This window comes from Rhinolophus sinicus, linkage group LG13, assembly GCF_036562045.2.
Source record: "Rhinolophus sinicus isolate RSC01 linkage group LG13, ASM3656204v1, whole genome shotgun sequence".
In the NCBI taxonomy this organism is placed as follows: domain Eukaryota; kingdom Metazoa; phylum Chordata; class Mammalia; order Chiroptera; family Rhinolophidae; genus Rhinolophus; species Rhinolophus sinicus.
Window position 1 is genome coordinate 29,134,765 of NC_133762.1, and position 19,423 is coordinate 29,154,187.

The following is a 19,423-nucleotide window of genomic DNA, read 5'->3' on the forward strand; positions in this document are numbered from 1 at the left end:
GTTGGCGAGGAGGTGTCACCCACACCCTCCCGGCTCCCACGCCCCGGAGCGCAGCGCCTCCTCCCCCGGGCAGCGCCCATTGGCTGCGGTGACGGCTCCGAGCCCGCCCCACGCGACCGGCTGAGGGCGCCACGGGCCGGAGCTCGCTGCGCCGCCGCCGCTGCCGCCGACACCGCCACCAGCGCCAGCACCACGGTCGCCGGGAGCATCGCGCGCCTCGGGCTCCGCGCTCTGCCAGCTCCCGGCTCGTCCGCCGCCCGCCCCCCCGGCCCCGCCGCGCCAGCCAACGCTGCCGCGGAGCCCCGGCCTGGCTCCGGGTCGCCGCCACCACGCCGCGCGCCGTACTCCGCGTCAAGAATGGGGCGGCCAAGCTGCCCAAGCCGCCCGCCGCCGCGGCTGCGGCCGAGGCGCCGGGCGCCGGCGCGGGCATGGAACGCTCGCAGAGCCGCCTCAGCCTGTCCGCCTCCTTCGAGGCGCTCGCCATCTACTTCCCGTGCATGAACTCCTTCGACGACGAGGACGCGGGTAAGCGTGCCGCCCGCCCCCGACCCCCGGGGGCTGTCCCGGGAGCCAGATCCGGAGGCCCTCTACCCGAGCCGGTGCGCCCTTAGAGGTGGCCTCTTTCTCCTCCCCACCCCCATCCCCCTTCGGGGATGCGCCCCAGGGTCTCCTTCCCCACCTACGGCACTCCAGGGTCTCTAGGAGGCGTTGCCTTCTAGCCTCCCGCTACCCCCAGGGACCCCTAGATCCTCTGCATTCGCCCCCTTCCCGCAGGTGGGCCCTTTGAGTCGAGTGGACCCAGCTTCCTACTCACCTGAGCCTACTGGATGCCCCCTGTCTTGCCCCTGGATCGGACCCGCCACCCTCCCGAGCCTCGGGTTTGTGCCCATTCCTCAAACCCCGGGGCTTTGGCTGCCTCACCCCTGGGGCTCCGACGCGCCCCCTGCCATTGGAGGTGGCGCGCAGACCTTACCTCTCCATCTTTGTCTTGGATACATCCAGAGGCTCCCTGCTAGACCCCCTGCCCTACGCCCAAGGCCTTTAGCTCCCCATTTGTTTCTCCTCCGCTTCTCATAGAGGCGGGGGTCTCAGGACTCCCGGTTTTTTTATCAGACTGGAGCGGACCCTGGGGGTGGGGTGGGGGGACCGGCCGAGTGACGGCCTCTCACCCGCTGGCCCTTGGGGGAGGCGTAGGGCAGCGCCAACTCTACACCTGCGCGGCCTCGGGACTGTGCCCCTGACCCCGGGTACTCTTGTCTCTGGAGTCGCTCTTCTGGGTGGGCTGAACCCGGCCACCATCCAGCGGCGCGAACCTCTGGTTCCCTGGCCTGTGCAGAACCTCAGCTGGAGCCGAGGGGCAGGGAAATGTCGGGAAACCTGGTCTTTGGGGCCCTGGGACCAGACAGAGAGAACAGGAGGCCTCCAGATCAGGTTGTGCCCTGCAGAAGCGAATCCACCAACAGGTGGGGTGGCTAGAGGGCCTGGGTGACAGTTCCCCAGAGTTTCAGTTTAAGAGTCAGAATCAGATTCCAGTCTTGCTTCGCTACTTATTAGCTGTGACCTTGGGCATATCATTGGATAGCCTCATCTGTACAATGGGATGAGTGTCACAGACACAAGGGGGAGTTAAAAGTATTTTGTAAGCTGAAAAATCTGAGAGTATTTGAATTCAGTCAGGGGACAAAAGGGAAGAGGGGTCTTTGTGATGGGGAGGAGCAAAATGGCTTCATGGACACTTTTGAGAACCTGATGAAACTATGGACTATCTCTCCAAAAACAAAGCCAAAAACAGACACATATGCCCATCCACAAAATTTTGTCCACAGTTTTTGGGAGTTCATGGACCCTGCCTAAGACTCCCTGCCTGCAGGGACCCTTGTCTGGTCAATCCATTACCTGATAAGCCACGGATGGAGCTGTGGCTGATGGGTGCACTCATGTTTGCGCTGGAGCAGGAGGCAGGTTGGGGGAAAGGGGGAGAAGGTTCTCCAGAAGAATTTGTTGGCCTAGTGAGTGAATGGGGGTGTATGAGGCAGACCCCTGACAGACCTGTCTTGCTGTTGATCGGGAGATGGGGGTAGGGTAAAGATGGTTTCTGCAGAGCCATTTTACAGAATCACCGTTTTACAGACAAAAATAACTGAGGCTCAGAGGCTTAAGTTCCCCCTTGATGTAGCAGAGGGGGGTTGTATTATTTTTCTGGACAAGGCACTGTGAGGAGGAATGGAGGGGCTCTCTACCACAGTGGCCTCCACTGGAGCAAAATCAGAGAGAAATCAGGCTAGCATGGGGGTTGAGGCAGGGAGCCCCACCAGCCTCGGTGAGGTGGCTTCCGCACCCCACCCTGGATGGTTGCAGACTCCCCTGAAGTTCGACAGACCACTTGGGTCTCAAGAGCTGGGCTGGACAGGAGTATGGATTTGTAGGAGCATCAGTTAGATTTTTCTCCAAAGTCATGCTCCGTGTCATGGGTCTGATGCCTTGGTGATTATTGCTGGTTGCAGGCGACTTGCCCTGGTTTCACTTAAGTCAAACTTCATGTAATATTAGAGATTTTTTTTTTTAAAGAGCCACCTGATGTTTTTTCCAGCGGGTTTCTTCAAATTCTTAAGTTTTTCACTTGGAAAAGACCTAGAAATCATCTTGTCCAACCCCTTTTTAACCTCAAATGGGGGGGGGGGAGAGAGAGAGAGAGAGAGAGAGAGAGAGAGAGAGAGAGAGAGAGAGAGAATTTATGTATGTGTGTGTGTGAGACTGGAGCCCTGGTGTGTGTGTGTGACCCAAGGTCACCCAGTGAGGCAGGCACAGAGCCGAGACTAAAATCAGGTTTCCAGTTCTCTTTCCAGTAAACCACTAGCCCTCTCTCTGAAAGAGGATTTTTTAAAAAGCCAAATCTCACTGTGTAGAAAATGGTTCCCAGGTGAGGAGGCCCCAGGGAGTGGCTGGCAGCCAAGAGTTTGGTTTGGGCATCTCGTGCTTACTGTCTGCTCATCTTAAGGGATGCTTCGAGTTTGGGAGGGGGTGGGAGAAAGTCAAGTTTCATTTCCGGAAGACTAATGAGCGTCTGGTGAAAACTTGAAGTAGAGAACGTTGTCTTGGTGCTTCATATCTCTTGTTCTTCTCGAAGTCATTCATTTTCTCCTTAAAAAAGCCTTTTGGATTTATTCTCTTAGACCAGAACTGCACTGAACTCATTTTTAAAAGCAGTTTGAATAATCTCTCAAACACTGGACAGAGACCGCTTCGGGAGGAGGGCTGTCGGAACTGGCTTCTCTCTATCATCCTCTTCTCTGCTCCCTCCTCTGGTCCACTTAGTGGCTCAGAAGTGTGTCCCTGAAGGGCCTCTGGTTCATCTCGGTGCCCCCCCTTGTTGCTGCTTCCAACTCCTGTCAAATGCATTGTTTCTATCAACCAGATCGAGCCAGAGACGTCTTCATGGCTTACGTGCCACCCTTCAGCTGGTTTCCTGAGGAACCGTGAGAGAAGGAGACTATTTCATTAGCCTTAACTGGGCCAGAGCACTTTCCTGCCTCGGGCTTGGGAGGTTTGGACATTTTGTGTAACAATCAAAAGCACCAACGAGCTTCCCCTCCCTCCTACCCCTCTCTAGCCACCCAGGGGCTCAGGATGCTGGCTGTTGCAGATTCCTAGAAATCCTCTCAAGGAGCAAGATATCTTCCCCTGTGCGCTCAGAACTCCTTTCTTGCGCTGCCAGTTGCCCCTTTTCACAAATGTGCTGGGGTTTTAGAGAGGCCTGCCTTTAGGGGCATTTTTGTGTCTGTGTCTCCATTACTCAGCCTTGCTGGCACTGGGTTTGTAATTGGGGAGGGGGTGGGGAGGCGTGAGTCACAGGACGTCAGGTCTTCTTATCTGTATGAGGAAGAAAATAAGCGCATGGACTGCATAGGGTCAGCATTTTACAGATGATTCCTTTTGGCTACGCATCCTTCTAGGCACTTGAAATGCATGTATTAGTTTAATTCTTGCCTCTTAGCAACCCTGTAGAATTAACATGTAACATCCCTGTTTTCAGATGAGAAAACCGAGGCACAGAGAGAGTATTCATTCAAGGTCATGCAACCAGGAAGTGAGGGAATTGGGATTTGAACTTGAGCAATCTGATTTGAGCATTTATGCTTTTGATTATTACGCTGTTTGTGCTACGTAAAGGGCTTAGTATATATATAGTACCTGGCACCAGGTAGGCTTGCAATACCTGTTAACTCTTACTTGTCTTATTACCAAGTAAGACTTGTTTCTGAGCATGACTGTAAAAAAGAATCTTTGGGGTTTGGGAAATACTGATTCTCAAAATGCTAGCTTTTATAATTTTTAATAAGGTAATTTTATTGCATTGTTACAGCTATTAAGGTAGAGTTGGGCCCTCCTTCTTGGAAGTGGTTTAAAGATGGGGATTTAGGGGACTTGCATGAGGAACAAGAGGGTGGGGAGCAGTCCAGTTCCCCATTTTCCTGTTCTTCCTGACAGTTAATTTTCATCACATCTACAGCCTCAGCCCTGCCAGTCTGCCTTGGGGCACAGCTGGGGAGCAGAAACGTCTCCAGTTTCTAGCAAATGCCAAAGGGGGTTGTTACATCAGGATCTGGAATTGAGGATGGTCAGTCCCTGAGACTGACCAAGTGGTTTTGGCGTCTAGTTCTCCCCCGCCCGGGAGAAGGGCGGAGAAGCGGGAGCAGCCAGCTCTGATTTGCCCATAGGATGCTTCGATCTGGTGCAGGGAGGAAGTTGCCATGGCAACACCGGCAGGCTACCGGTCCCTCTCCTAGCTGTTAGGGCCACATCTCTGGACTGGAAAGCCCTTCATGGCACCTCCCTCTTCTGCAAAGGCCAAATCTGCTGGGTGGGGTGGCATGGTGGATGGGTCCTACAAACTAGTACCAAAGTCCACCCCCTTTCTTTTTGGACAGAGGGGAAATGGAGGGGGTTGTTTGAGTTACTTCTGGGTTGTGAGGTGGAGAAACTCATATCCTGCCAGATAGATCCTGGCATGGGGAATCAGAGATCCAATTCCTGTCCCCCTCCCTTCATCCATTTGGCAGAGTTTTCTTTTCCAGACCATGTGCTAACTTTTGTCCTTGAAATTTGACCTGAGCTTTTTCTGGGAAACCAAATGTCCCTCTGAGATGGTGGGAACTAAGTGCTTCAGCCCTGGAGGGGTTGCTGCATGGATAAGTGGGAATGGTGGTGGGGCGTGGTGGGGGGGGAGGCTTAAAGTATCCTCTGGGGCCAGGGCCGCTTGAGGGCGTGAGGTTGAAGTTTTAAAGCCTCCATTCCCACTCTCATCCCTAGGGCAGCCACTTCCAGTCCCCACTCTGCCCCTTCTCCAGTTTACCACCAAGTGCAGTCATTTCCTTTATGCGTAAACAGTTGGGAAGAACTTCTAGATTGGGATAACTGAGGCATGGTAAAGAATTGAACCAACTATTCCCACAGTTCAAGTGTGGAATGAGATGAGAATATAGACCCACACTGCTTTATCTTAATCAAATTATCCTGAAAGAAATATCTCAGAAAAAATCAGGTGCGTGGAGATTCCCCCCTTCCCCCCTTCCCCAGCTCACTGGCTAAGGATCTGCTCTGATGCTATTAGCGCTCTTTCCTTAGATTTCTCACCCCTAGCCACCGCCTCTTCCCCATCCCCATGCTGCCAGACTCATGGCCTCAGCTTCCTTGGCAGTTTGCAGCTGCCAGAGGCCCCCCAGGTTCGGTTCGGTGGGAAGGGGGAAGGAGGGGTCCATTCACCTTGTCTTCCTTTGGGGATGATGCTGTCTCCCTCCCCATCCACCTCCACCCCAGAGGCTGAGCCAGTTCTAGTTGAAGGCGGAGTGAGGGTGGGGCTGAGGTGTGGAAGAGAGAGAGAATATAAGAGAGCTTCCGTGTCAGCTGACCTTCTCTCCTTTCTTAGGGCCTGTCTTGTACTTTGCCTCCTCTAATGTCTTTTCCCTTTGGCCTTAACAACCATTGGGTCAGTATTTCTTTTAAGAATTGTTAGCAAGGTGTCAGTTTTGGAGAATGTGCTCAAAAGGGTGTAAACATCTCCCCCACTGTTATGCCCCCCTTTCCAGGGCTGTAGTCAATCCCACTTTTTACTGTTAGAGCTCCAATCCCTAGCCTTCAGTCACCTGGAATGATTGAACTGCACTGAAGTTCTCTCAATTTTGCCACCCAGTTTATTTCTTGGGGTTTGGGTTTGATTCCTCCTTGGCTCTGGGGCCTCAGTTTCCTCATCCGGAAAGAAAGGGTTCATTCTCCTTCTATGAGCATCTCTCAAAACTGTAAAGATAACATGATTGAAAGGCTGCTTGGTTGTGCTTAGTGCTTTCCATGATCTCACTGAATCCTATAGCAACCAAAAGGCAGCTGCTATTGTGGATGTACCCATTTGACAGATGAGGAAAAACCAGGCAGCTGGGAGTAGCTCCATGACTCTCTTGGGTTGCATGGTGGTGACTCAAACCCAGGTGTGTTTGACTTCAGAGGCCTCCCTCTGCCTCTTGGCATGAAGTGAGAAAGGTGGGAAAGGGCTGTGTAAGCCCTAGGGGCGGTGCTTGTGCTGTCAAAACAACAAGTGACTCGGGCGCATGGGCCTGTTCACTTTCAGAGGTGTCCCTTTAGGGTCCGCCATCCCACTGTAGTTTGCCCCAACCCGCTGGAATGTCTTCCTGGCCACCAGTTCCTGGATGATCCCCATCACGGGGCTGCCTGGCCTCCTTGAAGAATCCGGTTGTCTGCCCTGGCCCTGGGGGCCAGTCGTCACCTGCCTCTCCAGACCGATGTAGGCCAATGCTGGATTATATTTAACGCTGTGCTATTTCCACTTGACAGTTCCAGAGTGCCATCCCTCCTCCCCTTTTCTTCTTCCTCCCCCCTCCCCTTCTGATTCACTCGGAAACTGAGAGGCTGATGTCAGCGCCTTATTCTTAGCCCCCGTAATTGTAACTGCATTTAGCAGTGCGCACTTCATTAACAGTTTCTGCGAGGGGGGAGTGAGAGGGCTGGGCGGCTGGGCAGGGACATGGGTGGGGGTGGGGGAAGGGAGGGGCAGCTGCTGCTTCTGGATGGACCAACTGGACCGGTTCCAGGCTTGGCTTTCCAAGATTGGCAGTCTTGGAAGGACCCTTGGAGAGCTTCTAGTCCATTTCCCTTATTAGGCAAGAAGGGAAACTGAGGCTCAGAGAGGCAAAGTGGTTTGCCAGGGTCACGTGTTAAGGATCAAGGGCTCTGGCCTCTGAGTTTTCTTCCTTGGTATTTCTTCCTTGGTATTTTTCTTTCAGCGAGCCTTTCATTAGCTGCTCAGTGCCAAATAGCATTCTAGGTGCGGGAGATACCGGGTTTCCCTGAAAATAAGACCTAGCCAGACAATCAGCTCTAATGCATCTTTTGGAGCAAAAATTAATATAAGACCCGGTATTATATTGTATTGTATTGTATTGTATTGTATTGTATTATATTATATTATATTATATTATATTATATTATATTATATTATAGACCCAGTCTTATAGTAAAATAAGACCCAGTCTTATATTAATTTTTGCTCCAAAAGACTCATTAGAGCTGATTGTCTGGCTGATTATTCTCAGGGAAACACGGTATCACGGAACAAGGCAGACATGGTTTCTGCTCTCATGGAGTTATGTTCCGGCCTGGGGGAGACAGACAATACACAGGCAATCAATTAAAAAATAAATTAGTTCAGGTTGTGTTAAGTGGAATGAAAATAAAACAGATTGATGGGGGATAAAACAGGATAGGAGATAACATTAAGTAAGGCAGTTAGGGAAGGCTCACTGAGGAGGTGACATTCGAGTTGAGGCCTACATGACAGAGACAGCAATGGAAATATGAGAGTGTAGAGGAAACAGCTGGTGCAAAGATCCTGAGGTCAGTGTGAGTTTGGGTGTTTAGGGAGCAGAAAGCAGACCGGCACAGTTCGAGAGTAGGTGAGGGGATATGAGGTCAGAGAAGTAAACTGGGGGCAGATTACTCAGTTATGTAGATAATGATATTGATTATCAGGTGGGGAAACTGAGGTCCAGAGTGGAAAGAAAAAAGGCCCCCTCAGCTGGGTAAAGTCAGAGAGAGGCCGAGAACTCAGGCACCCTGAGTCTTTTTTGTTCCTTAGACATGATGGCTGTTCCTTTAAAAGCGTCACACGGCTTCTTTTCGCATTGTAGCTGGAAGGTACTGTGGAGTCGGGCAGGGCTCTTTCTGCCCACCCTGACCTCCCTGCTCTCCTCCTTGAATCTCACCTGATCCAGTTGTATTTTTTCTCGGGCTGACGTAGCTGTGAAAGACCCTGGGGAGCTAACATAGCGGGACAGAAAGAACATGACTTTGGAATCCAACACCCTTGAATTTCCATCTTGCCTCTGCCACTTCTAAATCGTATGACCTTGGGCAAGTGGCTTCAACTCTCTAGGGCTCAATATCCTCATCTGTAAAATGGAAGCATGATAAAAGTTGAGTTCTTTAAAGGGTTATTGTGAAGAATAAATGATATACTCCACAAAATGTACCTAGCCCAGCGCTGGGCATGTAGAATTTAAGGTTTACTCAGTTATGAGGACTAAAGAGATTGTGTGTAATGCTGGGCACATAGTAGGTGCTGTTAGTGGGAGCTGCTGCGTTGTGGTTATTACCGTCAGTTTTAATGGGTCAGACTCATCTAGGGGGCTTGTTAAAACCCAGATTGCTGGGCCCCACCCCAGAGTTTCTCGTTCAGTCTGGAGTGGGACCTGAAAATCTCATTTCTAACAAGTCCCCAGGTAATGTTGATCCTGACGCTGCTGGGCCAGGGACGCTACCTTGAGAACCACTGGGTTAGAGAGAAAAGCTGCAGAGAAATGGAGGGTTCTTCTCAAGTGGGGATGTCTCCTGGCTACCTGTGTCTTAGATCCTGGGCTGTTGGGTACCAAAGGCACTACCTGGGTATAGTCTTCAGGCACGTGTTTCTGTTACACGGTCTCAGATCGAGTGAGCCTCAGCGGCTGCCCTGCTTTGCACTGGGTGTAATGTGTAGGACCCTATAAATCCTTTGGGAAGTCATCGTCTGTATACCTGATAAATGAGTCAGCATGAATAACACATCAGGCCATAATATCCTTTTGTGGGATATTGGACCAGGAGGTTCATTTGAGGACAGGCCTCTGCTGGGAAGAAGTAAATCAAAGGAATCATCGATGTAAAGGGGCGAAATGCTGGGAAGTGCTCCCGGGGGAGTTTACTGAGTCAGCTTCTTTCAGTACTTCTCAGAAAGGGGTCGCTGGTAATTTTCTTGGGAAGGTTGGGATTTCACTCAGATGGGAGGCAGCAGGGACAAATCTTATGATGTGATAAGATTTCCATCCAGTCTCATAAAACTCAGAGTCTCCAGAAAAGGCATGGGCAGTTTTCGGGTGGGACTTGTCCTAAACTGATGGGAAGTACTCTCTGAGAGGGGTGACTCGGGTAGCAAAAGAGCATGGACTTTGGGGGCCCCCACACCTGGGTCTGAGTCTCTGCCACACACTGGCTGTGTGTCTTCGCTGTGGTATGTAACCGTTCTGGGCCTCAGCCTCGTCCTTTACAAAATGGCGTGAATAACCCCTACCTTGTGAGAATTAGAGATACCATATGTGCTGCATGTAGGAGGCATCCAGGAAGTGGAAGCCGCTTCCTTTCCTGCCAATGTAGACTTCCTGGGTGCAGGAAGGGCGGGGTGGTGGGCGTGCACAGCCTGGGGTGGGGCGTCTGGCTCCCATCCGGATCGCTGGTGTTTTCTGTGTGCCCGGGGGGAGCACAAGAGGCCGCGTGAGGCGTCCAGAGGTCTCTGCGCAGCTGCTGACCCTCAGCATCTTCTCTGGCCATTCCCTTTGTCTTTCAGGCCGAGAATCCCCATCTGAAGAGTGACGGGCTAGTGAGCGTGGTTTAGATACAACCAGAGTCTTGCAGAAAACAGGACACTTGTCCACGCCCCCTCGCTCCTCCTTTAGAGTCCCCTACCCACTCTGCTGTAGCCCCTCCACTGTCACTTTCATCCCTAGAGCGTCCCCTCCTGCCAAAGTTTCTCTCTAGTTGATTCTTGGCGGATGGATCATTGAATAACTTTTAAAAGAATACATATTGTTTGGATTAGGTAATATATGCAGATGGTACAACATTTTAAAAGCACGAAAGAAACCCTGTGAAAAGTGTCCCAGGCACCTCCATCCTTGACTCTCCTGTCCCTTCCCTGGGACCGACAATGTTTGAAGCTCTTACAACCCTTTCTGTGGCTGTTACTGATGATAACATGTTACTTGGTTAAAAAGCCAAAGAGCACCAAAGGGCTCTCAAGGAAACATCAGCCTACTTCCTACCTCAGCCACCCAGCCTGTGGGGGCAGAGCCCCAGAAAGTAGTTTCCAGGCTTTCAGCCTCACATAGACAGGTGCTGACTCAGGTAGTAAATGGCCATCAACTGTGATTGGATGGCCATCAGCTGTGGCTAGTTGGCCGTCAGCTGTAGCCATTGAACCATTGGCCACTAATATAACGGCTGTGGCTACGGAGGAGAGTGGAGGAGAGTGGAGGAGAGTCGTCGGTCGGTTGCAGAAAACGGACAGCAGGTCGCACGTCCAGTGAACCCAACCTCCAGTGAGACCGTAGTGGTATGACTCCCCTACCTATGGCTCCGTGGGTGTTCCTTTTTGGCCTCACCATATCCTGCGTTCTTGTGTGGGGAGCGGGAGCAGAGACCCCACAGGCCGCCCCGCACGACAAATGGCGCAGCGAGCAGGGTCTCCCGCATGACACAGCCCCACTCCCATAAACCACTACTGGTTTTCTGCTGCCAGTTTTTCTTTATTTTCCAGTTACCAAATTCTTATTAAGTACTTAGATGGTGCCCAGACCTGTGCCAGGCACGGTGAGCGTTCGAGAGTAAGTCAGGTTATATTAGGCCAGTGTAGCATGCTGATGGTTATGATACAAACTCTACAGCCAGATGGATTTGAATCCTGGCTTTGCCACTTATTGGCTGTGTGACCTCGAGGGAGTTACTTCTCTCAGCCTCAGTTTCTCAACTGTAAAATGGGCTAATCATAACCCCTCCCTGCCTTGAAGGTGTCATGTGCGTTAAATGAGTAAACATTTGTCAAGTGCTTTGTAGAAAGCCCACACACAGAAAGTGTTTCAAGAGTGTTGGCTATTACTATCTTAGCGCCTTCACAGTGGAAATTGCTCCAAGGTCATCTACTCATCTTTGCTTGAGGCCCAAAAAGGGAACGCACAGTTTGCTCAAAGCCTTACAGCAGGTCTCTGGCAAAGCCAGGAAGAGAACCGATGTGTCTGGACCCCCCTCCAGGACCAAATGGCCACCCCGGGCCCTGTCAGTACCTGAGGCTTCAAGCCCTCACCCTGTGTTTCCAGCACTCGCTGTCCCTGAAAAATGCCACCTGGAGCCTCCCTGGGAGTGGGTGGGAGGATGTGTCACTCACTGGGGCCTGTAATGGTAATTAATTAGTTCCTCAGCAAATGTCATGAGAAACATCTGCCTGGGCCCAACAGCAAGACTGGACCAGGTGCCTCTGGGCCCCCCCAGGCCCTGGCCAACCCACCCCCGAGCCAGCTGGCCCTAGGAAGCTGCCAGTTCTGTCCAGCTTCTGTTGGGTATGCTGAGTACTGGGAGAGGGACCCTCCAACGGGGGAGCCTGGCCCTGACGGGAATCAGGAGGGTGCCACTAGCGAGGCAGAAAGAGACATGTACGGGCATACCTCGTGTGTTGCTTTATGGTGCTTCTCAGATGTTGCGTTTTTTACACATGGAAGGCAAGACCCTCCATCAGCAAAAAGATTGTGACATGCTTTATTATGATACTTGATTTGTTGCGGTGGTCTGGAACGAAGCCCGCAGAACCTCTGAGGTCTGCCTGGATAACAGTCTTAGCCTCCTCCCAGCAGTCTTCAAGTTGAGAAGAATACAGAAGATGGGACATCTCTTCCCTCCTGTTCTCACCTGAGGCAGGGATTCGTGTACAGGTGATATGCTATGCAAGTGCTCTCAGGTGAGACCCGTGAGAGGGTGAGAGGGATGCAGGATGGGCAGGAAAAGAAGCAGCTAAAGATGGGCCTTAAGCCACAGGCTGGCTTCAGCGACATCTGTGGGAAGCTCTGGGGAGCGGATGACATCGCAGGGTTGCCCGGCCTGCTGTGCTCCCATATCAGTCAGTTATTGGCTGTGGGCGGTCCCCCAGGTTGGGGGGTGGGGGCATAACTTTTGGGACAAGGCAGCTCCCATCAGCTAAGGGCAGTTCCCCAAAGAAGGGGCAGCCATGAGGCAGGACCCGCAGTTACTCACAACAGATACTCACAGGTACTCACTCCTGCTTGGTATGGGGGATCTGGCTGGGCTGGGTCACCCACCTGCTGTCTAGGAGCTTCTGGCGACAGACTGGGGAGAGCAGGTGGGGCCAGTTCTGTGCTGAGCAGTGCCCACCCCTATTTCAGATCACCTTTTCCACAGTCTTACGAGGCAATCATTGCATTAGGCGGCCTGGAAGAATCAAGTATCTGGATGGACTCAACTTGGCCAAGGTCACACAGCTAGTGAGGGTAGCGAGGGCTTCAAACCCAGGCCTGCCTGCAACAGTTGTGATCTTTCCAACATTCTGTACTGCATTTAATGTTTGTCACATGTATATATATTTCATGCTTCCTAGTGGGCCTCTTTCCAAGTACTTTGAAGGGTGTCTGTCTGGATTTTCTTGTACCTTGCAAACAGAAAGCCGTTTGGTCTGACAGAACGTTTTTGCCTGTTTGATCTCCCGGGAGCCACATACTAGGAAGGATTTTTCCAGAGAGGTGGGCAGAGACCCGACAGGCTGCCTGAGGTGAAAGGTTTAAAGGGTAGCTGACTTGTCATGGAATGAGCCCTCGATTCGTCATAAGAAAACCTGGATTTGAGACCCCATTTCTGCCAATTGATTCAGGGCAACTGAGCTGAGTCTTGTTGGGGGCTTCTGGGAGGCTGGAGGATGGAACTCAACAAACTTCTGTAATGGACCACAGGGTGGATATTTTAGTCTTCGAGGGCCAGAGGGTCTCTTTTGCAACTGCTCACTTATGAAGTTGGAGTGCAAAAGCAGCCCCAGATGATATGTAAATGGGGGGTGAGGCTGTGTTCTAATAAAACTTTATTTACAAAAAGAGCGAGCTGGATTTAGTTCACGGGCTGTAGTTTCTGGACCCCTGCAGTAGAACATGGGAGCTGGGGGTATTTACATACCAACTTCCATGAGTCCTCAGTTGAGGGCCATAGGGAATGGGCCGGAGAGTTATTTGTTGCCATCATCTCTGACCTGTCACAAGTGGTAGCCCTTGGGCCAAGAAATACAGGTGCGGGCAACAGGGGGTGGGGCCAGCAGTCACGGAAACGGTCAAGATGAGGCATATGGGGCAGGAGACTGACAGCGTCACTCACCCCGGGTCAGGGGCATGGCTCTGTTTGGAAAGTGTGCTGGAGAGAAGGTGGCAGGATGAACAGGAAAACAAGTTTTGTGTTGGGCCAGGTTACTTCCTCGTTTCAGCCTTTCCAGCTATTTGTTATTTCCAGGCAAAAATTGACTCCTCCATTCTTGGTGGTCTTGCTCATGTGTTTTTTTTTTTTTACTTCCATGCCTCTGCTTGGGTGATTCCCTCCTCTGGAGTGTCCTCCCCTCTCCTTTCAGGGCTCCAGTGCCGCCTCCTCCGGGAAGCTCACCTGTCTCCTCTCGGGTGGAGTTGTTCTTTTCTCCTGGGTGCCCACGTGGGTGGCGCTCTGTATTCCTTCCTCTCCAGCCCCTGCACAGCCTGGCTTCCGTCACTTTTCCACAGCCACACTGTGAGCCCCTCCAGGGCAGGCACGGTGTAATTCTTGTCGGAATCTCACACAGGGGACGCAGATTTGGAGCTAAGAGGTGGAGCTGGATTCCAAAGTTCTCCTTCCTTCTCATTCTCCTCCCCGCTCCATTTCTTTCTTCCTTCCTCCAGTAGTTGCTGATGGCAAGGCCCTATTCTAGGTGCTGGTGACCCAAGGCGGGCCCAATCTTTGCCCTCATGGAGTTTACAATCTGGTGGTGGTGGAGGGGGCGCGTTAGACATTCCATAACCAAAGTAACAACTAATAATTTGATGACTGCTGTGATGGGTGTCATACAAGACCAGTACAGAGTGCCAGAAAGGCTGGAGCTGGGAGAACTGACCTGTCTGGGGGAAGTGGGGGGTGGGGGGTGGCAGGGGAGGGGACAGCTAAGCTGAGACCTAAGGTATGAGTGGAGTTGGCCAAGTGAAGGCAGGGGAGTGGGACTGGATGCCATAATGCTGAGAGCATATACTTGGGAGTCAATTATGGGAATGCGGGGTGAGGGGAGGTTGAATCCTGGATTCTCTCAGTCTGTGTGGCTGTTTCCCCTTTCCCTCCCCTCTCCCTCCACACATTCATGCACACGGATGGAAATATTAACCATAATTGCTTCTGCATGGCAGAATTATGGGTAGTTTTCGATATCTAGTTTGTGCTTCATTTCCATTTTCCAAATTTTTTACAATGGATGTGTCATGGTGAAAATTGAGGGCTTCAGAGTCTGGAGACCGCACTCCCACTGGTAACGGTGTGACCTTAACCACGTTGTTGAATCACTTGGTGCTTCCGTTTCTGTTGCTATAAAATGGAGATGATGGTTAACATACAGCATCCATCGTGTTCCGACGCGTCGCATCCATTAACTCGTTCAAGCCTCACAGCTACTCTGTGAGGTAGGTACCATCACCATCCCTGTGTATAGATGAGGAAACAGGCACAGAGAGGTTAAGTACGTTGCCCAAGATCACACAGCTAGTAAGGGTCAGAGGCAGGACTTACACCCCTGTATCTGACTCCAGAGTCTGAGCTTAACCACTAAGCTATACTGCCTCCCACATGAGGTAGGGGTGAGGATTGAGAGGATACCTGTCAAGCCCTGAGCGCAGTGTCTGACACACAGTTAGTGCTCGGTTAGTTTAGTTCTTATTATTAGCAGCTGTGCAGAGATGGGCACACAGTGGGTTTTTTAATGATTTCAGGTGTACAAAACAATGTACTAGTTAGACATTTACACCCCTCACAAAGTCATAACCCTTCCTCCCCCAATCTACTACCCCTCTGACATCGTATATAGCTGTTACAATTCCATTGACTCTATTCCCTATGCTGTATTCCACATCCTGTGACCATATATATATGTATATATATATGTATATATATATGTATATATATATAAAATTATAGGTGACATTCAGGATTATTCAGCTTCAGCTTCGGTGCAGTGGTCAGGCATCTACACCGTCCCTGAGCTGGTCTCCCTCATAAGATTAGTGTCCATCGGAAAGCCTACCAAATCTTTACAACACTATGGATTATATTTCCCAAACTGTCTTTCATATCCCCGTGGCAATCTTGTGGCTACCAATTTGTGCTTTCCAATCCCCTCCCCTTTTCTCTTATCCCCACCCCTTCCTATCTAGCAACCATCAGTTTTTGTCTCTCTATCTCTGAGACTGGCACACGATGTTTTGAAAACCCAGGGAAAGCAGCGTGTGGCTGGTGAAGTAGCAGGACTGGATCATACTAGGTCTTTAAAGTCAAGATTCCTGGACTGGAGCTTAGGGACAGTTGAGCCCCTGTTGGGTTTCTAGCAGCGAAGTGACAGATTCAGATCTGGGGTTTGCAAAGACCTCTCTGGCTGCAGGTGGGAAGAATGGAGCCAGGAGGCACCTTTGGTTAGAGTGACTGTCCCCGAATGGGTCTGACCATTCCGGCACTGAATCCCCAGCCTCTGGTGATGGTAACCTTTTGGGGCCTGGGCTAGTAGCTGCATGGGCCGGAGCGCAAGACACGAAAAAGTCAAGAGTGTGTCCCCAGGCTGGTCTGGTGATGCCGGGAGGCTGGGAAGTGCCAGTTTGAAGTCAGGAACACATTACTTTCCTGGAGATGAGGCTGGGCCAATTCCTGCCGTGTTACATTATTAAATTTGTAATCTTCATTCTAATACTTTCCAGCAGTGAATAAGAACCAAATTTAAAATGCCGGCTTTACATTTCTGGAATGAAGCTCTTTGTCAAAAACTCTTGAAACCCATAATTTCTCTCCAGAGGTGAATGTCTACGTCTTAAAAAAAAAATTAAAATTAAAAAAATAAAGGAAAACCACTCTTCAGTGAAAGGTTGGGTTTGCAGCGCTGTCTGTGACCCTAGCCCTGACCAGGAACTGGGAACAGGGTCCGTATGTCTCCAGCTGCAGCAGGGGCTCAGAGTAGGCCTGGGCCTGCAGATGCCTGGGGATGCCCAGGAAATTTAAACCCCTAAATCTGGGCCTTGCGGGGGGAGAAAGATGAGAGAGGCCTCATGCCCACCTCACCCCCAAGTGGTTGGCAAGTCTGCTGCTTTGTGAAAGGGTGTGGTAATAATTGGGCCACAATCCCTGAAAGAATCAACCCGGGTCAGGCTCTCCTGAGTTTTCTCACGACCTGTTTGCTGAGTGGTAGACCTGGCTGCCGGTAGAACTGTGGGCTGCGTGTTACAGCCTTTACACTGGGAGGAAGTGCCCTGATTTGAGATCTTTACTGGGTTGCTCTCTGGCGCTCCTCATTGAGGCGAGTCAGGATATGTCCATGCTGTTCCCTTTTTCCAGGCCGTGTTCTGGGTATCGGGACTCCAGAATTCCCTGCCCGTAGGGCTCTGAGTCAGCTTCTGGGGTCTGTCCAGACCCTTCTGTAGGTTCATCCTCCTGAGGGTGGACTCTGTCCATCGCTGCTGTCCTGATAGGTGGCCCCGAAGTGAGTTTGTGGAGATGAGAACAGAGGGGGAAAGGGGGTGTCTAGGGGTAGGGAGGGGATGATGAAGGGAAGAGGCAGCTGCAGCTGGGGGCCAGCGCCCTCCTCACTCCATATTCAGCCATGGAACGCTGAGGATTCTAAATTGGAACCTGTCCTGGCCGTCAAGGTCATTATGGAGGCATATTTGTCAGAGTGGAAGGGTAGGACATATTTTATTAATAGCCTGATTTATAACTTTTAAATATTTAGAATAAGTATGAGGGCCTCAATTGCCCTGGGCCCTGCAACATTTGGGGCGGGGGGGGGAACTTTGCAAGTTTGCATCATCCTTTGAACTGAGAGTGAGAGCAGCCTAGGGACCGCCCTTGGCCCCGTGGTCCCATGTCCTGGGCCCTGTGCAGACACATGGCTTGTATGGAGGTAATCACCTCCATCCTGGGTGATTAAATAAATAAATAAATAAGAAAGGTCCTCCTGTAGGAGGATGAATTAGAAAAGGGCTCCCCCTCTCTAGTACAGTGGGGTGTATGGCCCGGCAAGGGCAAACAGGCTGTATTTCAGCCCTGTGACCATGCTCAATTGGGCACCTTTGTGCAGGTAGCAACTTGTCCCATGGTTCACAGGGTCCCATGGACCTAAATCAGAGAAGAGCCACGGGTAAGACCGGAAGGGAAGATGTTGACACTCTGGGATCCCGAGATAACCGTTAAGTCATCGCACACTTTTAATAATCATCCTCCTCATGATAACTGATGCTTGTTTTGTGTTTCATACATGTCAGGTATTCTGAGCACTTTACCTGCCTATCCTATCGAAACATCAGAACCTGAGGGGAGGACCATTGTCATACCCATTGTACAGACGAGGAAACTGAGGCTCAGAGAGGATAGGCTTGTCTTTGGCCCAGGGCCGTTCAGTAGTAAGGTCAAACGCCGGTCTGCGGTGCTTGAGTCTGTTAGCCTGATCACTGCCCTGCATCTCTTTGTAATTTTTAAAAGCGTTCTTTTTGTTTTATTATTTTATTCCATTCATAAGGTGTTTTGTCTCATCTGTGAGTTTTTATTTATTTTTATTAGTTTCAGGTGTACAAAACACCATCACGATTAGACGTTTACACCCCTCACAAAGTGATCACCCCAACAAGTCTACTTTCCATCTGACACCATCCATAGCTATTACAATATCAGACTGTATTCCCTATGCTATACTTTACACTCAGTGACTATATATATATAATATATATATACACATATATTTTAATTATAGTTGACATTCGATATTCAAAGCATTCTTGATGCAATCCACATATTTACTGACCCCTGTTCTAATGTGCTGGGTGGCAAAGGTATGCTGTGGGACAGGACAGGGTCCCCCCTCAGCCGAGGAGGGAAGACAAGCAGAGCAGATAACTGGGTGACCCCATTGAGCAAGGGGTGCTGAGTATGGTCTTGAAGAGGAAAAGCTGTTTACCAGGCTGGACCTGGGGAAGCTGCTCCAGGCCCCTGGGTGTCCTGTGTGGTCAGGGAGGAGCTTCCTGTGGTTTATTTATGCCTCGTGGAGACAAGGTAGGTGTGTTAGAAAATGGGCCCAGGGAGGCAGTGAGGCCGGGAAGGAGGGGTGGGTGGGTAAGGACAGTCCCTCGTGGCCCTTCTTGAAGCCCAGAGCTCTGTCATCTTCAGGCCTCTTGGATCCCTGCTGAGAGGGGTGGGCCTTTTCAAAGTCAGAAAAGTGAAGTTGAGAGGAGAAGAAAGGGTCATTTGGTGCTTTTGCAGCCAGGTTGGACGTGGAACTCAGTCAGGCCTCTGAGTTCTCCCAGGCTGTGGTCTACACCAGGAGTGGGAGAATCACCATTTATCTTTTTAATTTTTTAAAACGATGTTGTGCTTTCACAAGTTGCAATCACTAGTATGTTTGCACTAGCTGGCATTTCTTGCACATACATATTCCAGATGCCGTGCCTAGATGTCATGCATGTGACCTTGTGTAGTCCTCAGAGCGAACCTCCGACAGAGGTCCTTCTGCTATTCCCATTGTACAGATGAGGAAATTGAGGAACTCCCCCAAGGTCGCACACTAGCAAATGACAGAGCCGGTTTCCTGGCATCTAACATCCCCAGTCTATGCTATGTATATGCATGGTGGAAATTTTGGGACAATGCAGAGAATGCATACAAAAAGAAAGTAAAAGTGACTCCAATTCTATAATCCAAAAGCAGAATATTTAACCATTGGAGCAATTTTTTTTTCCGTTGTGTTATGGGGGTGTGCGTGTGCGTGCGTGCGTGCGTGCATGTGTGTGCGTGTGCAGGAATGCATGTTTAAACCAAAGCAGGGTCATGCTGTGATACTGTTTTGTAAATGCAGGCACTATTTAAAAATCACCTTAAAAAGACCTTCACAGGCTCGTCTCTACAGGGACACCGATTTCTAGGATCAGGTCTAGAGTTGCGTATGATTTGTCTGTACACCACAGACTTGCCGAGTCAGACCCAGGGATGACACAAGGCAGCTCAGCCTGATAGCCACGGTTCATTTTCATTTTCTTCCTTGCTTTCTGTTCCTATTCTTGTAAACACACACACACACACACAC

The 19,423-nt window shown here is 50.8% G+C and overlaps 1 protein-coding gene across 2 annotated transcripts in view; it reads left to right on the plus strand.

Moving 5' to 3' along the window:
- Positions 1-118: 118 nt before the first annotated feature.
- RIMS4 (regulating synaptic membrane exocytosis 4) overlaps positions 119-19,423 on the plus strand; it is a 56,490-nt gene continuing 37,185 nt past the window's right edge. The window contains exon 1 of one of the 2 annotated variants that reach the window (XM_019748531.2): positions 119-525. In XM_019748531.2, coding sequence (XP_019604090.1) covers positions 429-525 — 97 coding nt within the window. In that variant the 5' untranslated portion in view covers positions 119-428. The remainder of the gene's footprint in view (positions 526-19,423) is intronic. The other variant, XM_019748537.2, reaches the window with a different exon arrangement.